Below are 12,030 nucleotides of genomic sequence, written 5' to 3' on the forward strand. Positions count from 1 at the left end.
CAACTGCGGCTTGTCTCGGAATTTTGTGCAACCCCTTCCGTAATGGTCCCGACTCTCGATCTGATTCGGTTTGACAATGAAGCTCTTAATTTCCACCTTAGGACTATTCAGTTGGAAGGCTTCAATTCTTGACTGATCCACCACATCGATTTTTAAACACGACTCTTGTTTAGGTGGATCTCTCATTGATTCAAGGACATTAAATGTTATTTCTTCATCTTGCATCCTCATGATCAATTTCCCTTCTTGAACGTCGATTAAAGCTCTTCTGGTGGCTAGGAATGGTCGTCCCAAGATAAGAGGAATCTCTTTGTCTTCTTCCATATCCAATACGAAGAAATCCGCAGGAAAAATAAACTTGTCCACCTTAATCAACACATCCTCCACAATGCCCCTCGGATGCTTTATTGATCGATCTGCAAGTTGGAAGCATATGGTTGTTGGTTTAACTTCACCAATTCCTAGTTTCCTGAAAACAGAAAAAGGCATAAGATTAATGCTAGCACCTAGGTCACATAAAACTCGATCAAAGGTAATATCTCCTATAGTGCAAGGGATAGTAAAACTCCCTGGATCTTTGAGTTTCGGGGGTAGCTTCTTCTGGAGAATGGCGCTGCACTCTTCCGTAAGCATCACCGTTTCCTCATCTTCTAACTTCCTCTTGTTCGATAAATTTTTTGTAAGAAATTTTGCATAGCTCGACATCTGTTGCAATGCATCTACAAAAGGAATGTTAATATGCAGTTTTTTAAAAACATCAAGAAATTTAATAAATTGCTTATCCTGATTTTCTTTTCTGAGTCTTTGAGGAAAAGGCACGAGTGGGGTGTGATGTGCCAACTCTGGTGGTATCTCAGGGAATGGAAATCTCTCTTTCCTTTTCTTTTTCCCCTTTTCCTGCTTCTGCTCATCTTTCCTTACACTGGGTGGTTTCTCTTCAGCTTCAATTTCTTCATCAACTTCCTCATCAGATTCTTCATTTTTCTTTGGTGAGGTTTCCTCTTTCCTTGAATTTCTCACCTCTTCTAAAACTCTCCCACTTCTCAACGAAATTGCATTGACTTGCTCACGTGGGTTAGTTATTGTATTGCTTGGTAAGGAACCCTGCGGTCTCTCATTAAGCTTCTCGGCCAATTGGCGCATCTGTACCTCAAGATTCTGGATGGACGCCCCTTGATTTCTAAAATTCACCCTCGTCTCATTCATGAATCTCGTTGTCTCCTGCATAAATTTCCCGAACATATCTTCTAACTTTGTCACTCTTTGATCTCCCGGTTGGTTATTCACCCCTGGTTGGTTATTTGGAACTGTCCTTTGGTTCCATTGATTATTTTGCTGGTTCTGATTTCCCCAAGCCAGATTTGGATGATTTCTCCACCCCGGGTTGTATGTGTTGGAGTATGGGTTGTTCGGTTGTCTTTGATTTCCTGCCAAGTAATTCACTTGCTCCGTTGATGAAGATGACGGAGCAAATGTGTTTCCAACTTGACACTCGCTGCTCACATGGTTTCCTGCACAAAAATCACATGTTAGTTGAGGTGCTTGTATAGAGTTTACCTGCATAGTTCCCAACTGTTTTTGAAGTGCCGTGAGTTGGGCTGAGATGGCTGTAAATGCATCAACTTCATGAAGACCCGAAGATTTCCTTGTTGTTGCTCTCTCATTTGGTCTTTGATAGTTGTTGCTTGCCAAAACCTCAAGCAACTCAAGGCCTCTTCTGGTGTCTTATTCTGCAAGGCCCCTCCTGAAGCTGCATCCATCATGGTTTGCACATTACCCATCAATCCATTGTAGAAAGTTTGGACTTGAAACCAAACTGGCAACCCATGGTGTGGACATTTCCTCATTAACTCCTTGTATCTCTCCCAAGCCTCATACAATGACTCAGAATCATCTTGTAGAAATGATGTGATATCATTTCTCAATTTTGCTGATTTAGCTGGAGGAAAGAACTTGGTAAGGAATTTTTGTGCTAGATCATTCCAAGTTGTTATAGTTCCCGGTGGTAATGCCATTAACCACCCCTTGGCTTTATCTCCCAATGAGAATAGGACTAACCGCAGCCTAATAGCGTCATCCGACACTCCGTTCGACTTGAAGGTGTCACAAATTTCCAAGAAATTTGCAATATGCTGATTCGGATCTTCCTTCAAATCACCATTAAATCTAACCGACTGTTAGATCATCTGGATGATTGCCGGCTTGATCTCGAAGTTGTTTGCTTGCACCGTAGGTCTAGTAATACTCGACCCACTACCATTCACTGTGGGAACTGAAAATTCCCTCAGTGTCCTGTTTTCTGGTTCAGCCATTTCAACAACTATTTCTTCTGCTTCTACAACTAAATCCTCTTTTTCTCTTCTCTCTCTGTTACGTCGTCTAACGGTTCTCTCAATCTCAAGATTACTGGTTGACGTCTCGTTCTTCGCATAAACTGCAAAAACAGAATTGAAGGAAAGTGAGATCACAAACCAACTGAAAATTAAAAACAAAAAACAAAAACTCCAATCTAGCTAACTATAGACAGACTCAATGTTAACTTAAAACAAATCCCCGGCAACGGCGCCAAAAACTTGATACGTTGTAACTACAACACGCAAATGTAGCAAGTATACTAGTCGCACAAAGTAATAAAGTGATGAGTGAGTATCGTTCCCACGAGGATTGTTAGCTAAGCACTAAGTATTCTATTGTTCTCAAGTTGGAGCAATCGATTTCTTTGGATTGATGGGAGCTATTTCTAATTAAACTGACAAATAAGTTTTAAACTAAAATTAACTATGAATGCAAGATGAAAGACATGGATAGAAATCAATTCAAGTAAAAAAGGTAGGTTTTTGACTTCATTCGGATTTTATGGGTTAAACCTAAAAATTAAACTACATTCACATTCATATGCATTAGTTGTAAATCGAACTCACTAAGGTGTTAAACATACCTTCTCAGGCTATGTTTTCCTATTCTTCCTTTTTAACCTTCCGCACCCAACAAATTGAAAGTTAACAATTCCAAACTCATTAAGCAAAAGAATCCTACAATGATTTCATTAATTCTTGAATCTATCTCTAGCATCCAATACTATAATGGTGATTACCCAAGAAGCCTAACATGAATCATTTCTCAATCTCATCATGTTCATCACATAAAACATTTAAAACTCAGAGCAAACACACAATCAAAGCATAGTCATATGAACATAACATGATCAATAACTTAACCCATTAGAAATCCGAATTACAATCAAAACCCTAACCCAAAATGGGTTAGTTCATAGCTAAATTAACACTACAAATAAGAAAAACGATAATAGTCAAGTTCAACATAATGAAAAGTAAGAGAAAGGACAAGAAATCTCCCCAAATGATGAATCCCTTGGTTCAAAATCCAATCTTCACCCTTCTAATCGTTAAATCTCTCCAAGCTTAATCAAAAACAATGTAAAAGTTGCTAACCCTACTTCCTGGACCACCCTGGGCAAAAAGGTTAAGTGTTTCTTTTATACCTCACCCCAAATTTCTCAGAAAAACATGCACAAAGTAAAACTATGCGTTTTACAAAACTGGAAATTACGAATGCGAAGAAAGAAGCAGACTTGTTCGTGTCTGGCGTACTTCGCCGTGGCGAAGGCCAAGTCTTCGCCACGGCGAAGCTTCTTGAAAAGTTCTGAAATTACAGAACTGCCACTCTGCTTGCATCTTCGCTTGATTCTTCGATTCTCGGTGCTCTCCCTTTGGAACAAGCCTCATCGTGCTTTATCCTACTTCAGAACTCACTTAACTTCTGAGATCCGCTAACTTCTGAGTCACAAATAACCAATTTTGTCCTCATTTGCTCAAAAATGTCAATTCTAACCTGAAACACGAAATGTAAAGAATTAAGCAACAATTCAGGTCAAAATGCACCAGAAAGTACCTGAAATCCGAATAAAAAGTCTAATGAAAACTGTATAATCCACAGATTATCAGATGTAGCCCAATCTCTTAATTATGTATTGATCTTTTATTGTTAATTTGTATTAAGAATTCTTCCTAAGTTTTACTATTATTCTTAATGCTTTTGATTCTTAAGGGCCCAAGAATTGAATGAACTAATGGACTAAGTTGAGATCGAGAGCTGATACTTAGTTGGTCTACGATAGTAAAACTATAGGTTGAGCGAACGCTAGAGATAGGTTACCGCGACTTGTGAGGTTTTGGTAAACTCCATAGAGCGTAATGATCCCCAATTGTTTAAATATGATTAGAGATAATTCGGGTTAGTAATTAGGGGTTAATTTGATAATTGTTCGAGAGAAAGTTATTGGAAATTTAGGGAGTTTGACCTGTAGGAAGAGCTTAATAAAATTAGCATAAGAGATCGATACATATGAATAAGAGTTGGTGTGAAGTTTATGCCCTAGGTCTAGTCATCTTGTTTTTACCCAAAGGTTTATTTTAATTGTTCTCTTTTCAGTTTTCTTCTTAAATTCAATTGTTTATTTAATTTAGGTTTTCCTTGATTAAATTTGGATTGATCAAATAGTAATAGGATAGTTTAATTGGTAATTGATAATAGTAATTCCCTTGGGCTCGATATCCGTATTTTATACACTTTATTACTTGAACGATTTCGTACACTTGCGAAAATCAACAACACAAATGCAGAGAAACAGCGATAAAAAGAAGGCAAGAGAAAGGAGGCAGATGCACAGAGCTAGGGTATCGTCCCTGCTCTGATACCATGAAAAGAAGAGAAAAATATTTGCCTTTTGAATAATTTTATTGAATTAGGAGACGTAGCTCTATACAAAAGATTTCCTAGAATCATGCTAGTCTATTCTAGGTATTCTAAGTATAAAAGGCAATTAAACAAATATACAATTAATACAATATATTTGTCAATGAATGGCCAGATATCATTGACCTTCCTTTCTCAACAAAAATGTGTTTAATTTGTGAAATTTGAGTTAATTACTTCATAAATACCCTTTATGGGATCACGGATGTATTTTGAGTATTTTCAAGTTATAAACGATATTTGAATGAAGAAGAGTGATGTTGATGGAATTTTTGACGAGTAGAAACAAACGGTGCAAGAATCGGAATTGAAATGAGGAAGTTATGATGCGTTGAAGACGAGACTTAAAACCTAGAAATTCTTCAAGATGAGCATGCTTCGATGTTTTGATCATAACTTGAGCTGTAGACATCAGAATTCGATGATTCTTGTGGTGTTGGAAAGCTTATTCAGAGAGATATAAAGTTTGTGTTGATGACTTTGCCAAATTCTGAAGATTCCAGACTCGACAGAAAAAATGATCGTTGTAGCGACCATTTATGTCGCTGCAGCGATGGATTGCGAGCCTTTTTGGGTTATTGTATTTTCCTAGTCCAAATATGAATGGTTTAAGGCATTTAATTATTTCCTAATTAACCTACAAACCCTAGCACTATAAATAAGGGTCTTTAATTAGTTTTCAGAGAGATTAGAGAAGGAGAAAGGGCAACTACTATTTTGGAGATCAGGATTCTTGCAGTTTTTATTCACTAATTAGAGAAGTTTTTTCTATTTTTCTTTCTTGAACTCATGTTTATTAATACAATGGTTTTTTTTCATTACTGTAATTATGAACTAAGTTTCTTTTCTATGGCTAAAGATGTAGCCCAATTTATGAATATGTGTTGACTTTATTGTTGTTAATTTTAACTGAGCATTAATTCTAAGTTTTGTTATTGTGTGTAATGCTTTCAATTCTTATGGATCCGAGAGTTGAATGATATCATGAGTTGGGTTCAGATCGAGAAATGAAACCTAATTGGTCTAAGGTAATAAAACCATAGATTAAGCGAACGCTACAGATAGGTTACCGCGATCTGTGAGACTCTGGTAAATTCTATAGAACTTAATGATCTTTTAACTTCTAAATCAAACTTAGAGATATTTTAGATTGTTGCTTAAGGGTTAATTCGCTAATTGTTCGAGAGAAAGTTAATGAAATATTAGGGAGTTTGACCTTTAAAATAAGCTTAATTAGATTAGAAATAATTGTCAATACATATGATTAAATTGGTGTGAAATCTATGCCCTAAGTTTAGTCATATTGATCTTTTTACCAGAGTATTAATAAAATTATGTTTTTGTTTAGTTTTTAGTTTATTTGTTCTTTTTTCATTAAATCATTCTTAAAATTCTGTTTTATTAAATAGTAATAAAATAGATTAGTTTGGTTCTTGGTAAGTAGTTCTCTTGAGATTCGACACTTGTTTGCTCGAATTTTACTACTTGCACGATTTCGTACACTTGTGAATAGCCTTTCAGGCAGCCGGCCACTAGTGTTGGAAGATGGTCAGAATCTACTTAAATGGCACACGAGCGGCTGGATGTGGCTGGTCATGCGCCAATCTGGCATTTTTCGGCCAGATCCACCATGGATATGACCGGAAAAGACCAGATCTACAACCAAAGATCTGGCCACATCTGGTTGTCAACGACGACCATATCTTGCTCATCGTTGATGGCCAAACGACGACTGAGATATGGTCGTCGTCAACGACTAGATCTTTGGTCGTAGATTTGGCCATTTTCGGCTAGATCCATAGTGGATCTGACTAGAAAATACTAAATCGACGTACTACCGACCAGATCCAATAGGTCGTGTGCTATTCCGGCAACTTTGAGCCATCGTCAGATGATGGTGACCGACTGCTGACATTTACTGGGTGGATAAGAATGTTTTTGTTAATTTTAAAACTTTCATTGTAAAAGGTATTTATCTAAATTAACAAATATAGGAGATTAAAAAATACTCTAAATATTTTTAATAAAATATTTTCAAAAAATTTATCAAATACATTTTTAAATTCAAATCATATTCTCGTAATAACAACCCAACTCAACTTTTTAAAAAATACTATTCTAAATAATCTACCAAAAACAGTCATAAATCTCCCGACAAAAAGAGGGAATTTAACATTATTTGTAAATTTCACGAAGTGGTACAAGTCTCTCATGAAGATAAAGCTAAGTGTCTCTCATGAAGATAAAGCCCTCTGGTAATTTTATCTGATAACAATGGTGAATACTACAAATAGTACAAGCTTCAACTTTCCAAACCTGAGTGTCAGAATCCGTACATATAAATTACAACGATGTCTATTTAGACACCGGTAATGGAGGTATCAACTGAAAACTTGAAGCATGCAAACAGAAAACTTCCCTACTGAAAGCTGAAGATACATGACCCTGATGTCTTAGGACTGCGTAAATCGTTCAGTGTCCCATAAAAAGCTTTTTCATGGAAGTTATTTGAGCTTTCATAGTATCTCTTCAACATTTTTAAAGTTCAGAAGTTCACATTCTATTCAATATCATCAATCCAGTCACCATATATTCTACTGATTTTGTCCGGACCCTTCCATTTTTGATGAGATCTTTGCCCTGACCGCTGGATTACAATAGACGACCTCTGTGATGGAACTCCAATATGATAAACATCCGCATGAGGAACCGAAGTGACTGATGCAACAACAGTGTCTGCTGGAGTTTTTGAAGGCACTCCTCCCAGCTTTGAATCTGATGGGGCAGCAGAAGAATCTTTAGTTTCTGTGTCCACAAGGCCACCCCCATATCGATGTAATTCTGTGGTAACAAAAAAAGAATTTGAGAGCTACATATGCAGAACTGTTTTCCACCCTATATTAATAATTGAAGGAAAAAAAAAAAGTAATTTCTACGGTTATGTTCAGCTAATTGAATATGACTACACAACAAGAAGCACTCAACAGTACTTGAAAGTATGAAAAATCTATATGATGTTAGTTTGTCAAGCTACTCATCAGTGGCAGTAGTCCAAAAAAGAGAGATGACAGTCGGCACCAGCACGAGATTAATTTTTATAGAAGCCATAGGCATGAGGAGCATCTCAGTTCCCAAAGTGTGACAGTGCATACAATTAAAAAGAATCCCCAAAAAATTCATAATTCTTACTGGAGATGCTCATATTACAAAGATGAAACCATTATATTTAGCCTAAACACAGTTTAACTCAACATCGATTATACTAAAGTCTATAACAGCTTACATACTTGACTGATGCTAATACTTCTCTCTTGGAGTAGTTCTCAAACTGTATTCTATCAAAACAATAATGTGGATCAATGCATGACAATGTAATCTGGTCAGCTGATGAAATGCCTAGAAATCCTATAACCATACAGAATGTTTGAAACCTGGGAATAGAATCACAAACAATCTTCATGAAAATCCTAAACTGTGAAAATTCAAAGCAGATGAATGACTTCACTTATGTAGCTTCTCAGCAGACAAACCCTTCACTAGTTTTAAAAAGCTTGAAATTTAAACTTTGGCATGAAAAGATTAGAAGAGTTATAAATTTGTGCTCCTTACTTTCTAAGGTGGCTTTCGTGGTAAGAACAAATGGTTGATCAATAGTCAGCAGAGTATGATTCATTCCAAATAAATGCTCTGCACAGAAATGCAATGAGGAGATAGGAAACATCTCTTTCTTTAAAGTTGATGAGAATATGAGATCTGGGCTCTTCCTCTTTCTCTTTCTCTGCAATTATGTGTGTGATGCCTAAGTCACTAAGCTGGTGAGGGACCTTAGATTCTTAAGAATGGTTGAGGAACTTCAAGGCTTAGTTTCATGCACTTCTTGATCTCCTTATCATTATTTATCTCTTGGAACTCTCCCTTCCCTTTAAAAGAACCCAGTTCATTTGCCATTATATACACATCAAGTACTGGTAGCAGGCCCCTAATTAATCCATGACAAAATTTTCCTTTACATATAACATATAACCAACTCTAAAATCAAAACAAGTAATAAAAATTAACACTTCAAAAACCCAAGTAAGTTATGTGTATTTGAAGATCAAGGGAATATATAGTTCAGAAGAGATAAGCAGAAATTTGCACTCCTCTCAAAATCAATGTCAATAGAGTTCTAAACAATGTTTACTAAATTGATACACATGTCAACTTAAACATCTAAAAAGGTTTGTTTGCATACTTCTTTAAAGAAACACCTCTCCATATTAAATTCCAGTGAGACTTAACACAAACAAGGCCAAAGCACTTCATCCTTGACCAGGACTGCTGAGCAAAACGAAGTCTTTTTACTGAAAGCCCAAGTTACCCTATAGAAGAAAATGATAGTCATAGGACTAATATCGTTAGTGCATGATATATAAAACACGTTATATCTTCATCAGTTGCATAAACATGCAACAAGAACAATTATTTTCATTCATCATATATGGACAAAGAATTTTAGAATATAATATATTATCAAACCATATAGCAGAAGCTATTGTGACACTCCATATATAAATAACTTTGTTAACCATAAATACTTACACACAACCTAAAGAGTAATAACATATGACTCAACCAACTTGCTATTATTCATTATAGTTCAAGTCTGTCCATTGAAGCATTTCCTAATCGAGAAAAACTCAAACAAAAATATCTCTCAAGAGTTCAGGTACAACCATAATTAAGCCAAGACCAAAATCTCCAAAATGGGAAGTCTATGTCAACTAATCAGTTCCTAAAACAAATGCATATTATTCAAAGGTAATATTGTCATGCATCCATTTTTCTGTCATAATAATAGGAGATCAATCACCACTTTTCTCGTCAAATTGCATCATCTTGATCTCAATCCAATACAGGCTCACTACTTTCTCAAAATAGAAATAACTTCCACAACCATCAGCAACCAACAATATAGAAAATAATCACATAAAAACAGTTTATTTCGCTCTACTAAAACCGCATAAAGTAAATCTACCAAAAATTAAAAGTTTATACCTTGAGCCCCATGTGCAAAATGACATTTACTCCCGAACGGGCAATAACCAGTAAGTTCCCACTTGTTACAAATCCTCGTCTTCCAATTAGAAGGCTTCACATTCGACCCTCCATTGTTTCCACCAGCAGCAGCAGCTCCACCCCCAGCTCCAGCTCCAGCTACAACTACAGCAGCTCCCCCACCGCCGCCGCCACCACCACCACCACCACCACCACCACCACCATAGCCACCAGGCCCCAAACTTATTGCCACGCTCTCTCTATTCTTACTCTGCTCATCGTGCAAGAACGTGCAATTTTCTCCATACGGACATCCCTCCTCTGTGTAGAACTTCTTGCAATGCCTCCCTTTATATGATCTTTGAGTTTCCACAACAAAATTAGACGACCCCAAAGAGGGAATTTGAAACTCCTCTCTTGGAATATCATCGGAACCCGCTCTCTCCTCTTCATGAGCAGCAACAATCTCTTGCCAGTTGGGAGGCGGCCGTCGAAGCTCTTCTATGCTATGAGCAAAGTTGCAGTTAGTAACATAAGGGCAAGTTCCATTGCGAAATTTACAACAAAGTTTAGTCTTGAAAAACATTTTCCCGATAGCCTTGGATTTAGAATTGGCATCTTGAGTGTTGTTTCTTGACTTTTTGTTCGGTGGTTGCTCACTGCCGGACCTTTGAGACTGGTAATTTGAGTTGGAGTTAGAAGGAGTGTCAAGCGACGAGTTGTTCCAAGCTCGGTAGTCATCTTCGGTGGCCCAAACTGAGGAATCAGATGGATTTGGAATCCAATTCTCAGGAGGCCCATTTCCCACAACGATGTGTACCACGTTTTCACTTGAATCTCGACTGTAATTCATAGTTTTGATCAACAAAAGCAAAACCCTAACTGATGATCAAGGATACCCGGTTTCTAAAACCGGCTAAATTTGATGTGAATTTAAGAAAAATAGTGTAAATTCAAAATTTTGAGAAATGGGTATTTGAGTTTGGAGCAATACTGGATTATCAGACATTAAAGAAACGAGAAATGAAAAATTTGCGATGAAATCAACAACAACAAAAACAGTTGATACAACAGAACAGTTGAATATATAATNTTGCAAGAAGAAAGATTCCAGGAAGGTAGGAGGTGGGGTTGTGTTTGGTCTTGGAGACTTGTTTTCCATCTCAGAAGTGCTTCTAGTTGTTCTAGTTTGGGTTGTTGAGTTGAAGAAGCAGAAGCATAAACAAAAAAGAAGAAAACAACATACAGCAGCAATAGAGAAAGAGATTGAAGCGCCATCTGGAGAAACAGTATAGATGTACAAAGCTGTTGGAAGATTTCAAAGGAAAATTACTTGAGTGAATGTGAAGAGCTGCATAATAATTAATAGTGTACAGGAGAGTTTGTTAAGTCTGTTCCTGCTTTAATTGACTTGCAAACTAAAGAATTTCAAAGTCAAGAGAAATTATCTTATTTACAATCGTTTTTCTCATGGCATATATTTTTATTGGAAAATAATAGAGACATCGAGAGTAGTGCACCGAATCTATACACAGAATGACATGACAAAATTCTAACTGTTGATTAATTATAACTTAATATTAATCGACGGTCAGGATTTAACCACGTTATTCGATGCACAGATTCGGTGCACTACTCCTGATGACTGTAGCATTACTCATTTTTATTTGACTCACATCACTTCCATCACCCTATACATTATGTCGTGTAATGTGGGGAGTAGCTATTAATAGCCGCCTTTTTTTTTTTTTTTTTAATATTAAACAATACATAACTTTTTTTTTTTTTTTTTTTTATAAACCAAAGTGTCTAGACGAACTTGCGTATACCTTAAATAATCTCTAATCCAAGGGTTCAATCGTCAAGTAATTCCCATCTTTAGGGCTCGTTGAACATCCTATTAATATTTTAGGTAAGCTATAAATATGATAAGTGACCCTAAGATGGTTTGAACCCTAAAAAGTTAATAAAATGAGCAAATCTTATTGACCACTAATCCAACTAATTAGGGTTAGTACATATCTTATCCTCCCATAAAAAATAATCTTTCAGAAAGTAGAAAAAAATTCGCTTAAACTATGTATTAAAAGCTCTCCAAAACTATTAATGCATGCAATAGTTAAGACTTTTACAATTATGCATATTTAATTTCTTGATATTCTATCATATAACAAACAGTTCCACATAATAAATTTTGGAAGGTCAATTAAACTTTTT

The 12,030-nt window shown here is 36.3% G+C and overlaps 1 protein-coding gene and 1 non-coding gene across 2 annotated transcripts; one reads left to right on the top strand and one right to left on the bottom strand.

The window, feature by feature from the left end:
- The first annotated feature begins 1,821 nt into the window (after positions 1–1,821).
- Positions 1,822–1,928, top strand: LOC116104958. The gene has a single exon (XR_004123996.1). It is a non-coding gene; the product is annotated as a small nucleolar RNA R71 (small nucleolar RNA).
- A 5,085-nt stretch (positions 1,929–7,013) lies between these two features.
- LOC116104956 (zinc finger CCCH domain-containing protein 12-like) lies at positions 7,014–10,899 on the bottom strand. Its single transcript, XM_031391381.1, has 2 exons — positions 9,814–10,899; positions 7,014–7,617 (listed from the first exon to the last, which is right to left on the bottom strand). The coding sequence occupies exons 1-2, from the start codon at positions 10,664–10,666 to the stop codon at positions 7,337–7,339; spliced, it is 1,134 nt and encodes a 377-aa protein (XP_031247241.1). The 5' UTR covers positions 10,667–10,899; the 3' UTR covers positions 7,014–7,336.
- Between the last annotated feature and the right edge of the window lie 1,131 nt (positions 10,900–12,030).

This window comes from Pistacia vera, unplaced genomic scaffold, assembly GCF_008641045.1.
Source record: "Pistacia vera cultivar Batoury unplaced genomic scaffold, PisVer_v2 Contig489, whole genome shotgun sequence".
In the NCBI taxonomy this organism is placed as follows: Eukaryota; Viridiplantae; Streptophyta; class Magnoliopsida; order Sapindales; family Anacardiaceae; genus Pistacia; species Pistacia vera.

Bases quoted from the DNA above. Each gene is read 5' to 3' on its own strand.
- LOC116104956 (XM_031391381.1), bottom strand. From the start codon at position 10,666: ATGAATTACAGTCGAGATTCAAGTGAAAACGTGGTACACATCGTTGTG. The intron at 7,618-9,813 runs GTATAAACTTTT...TTGTTACCACAG, and splicing joins TTTTGCACATGGGGCTCAAG to AATTACATCGATATGGGGGT.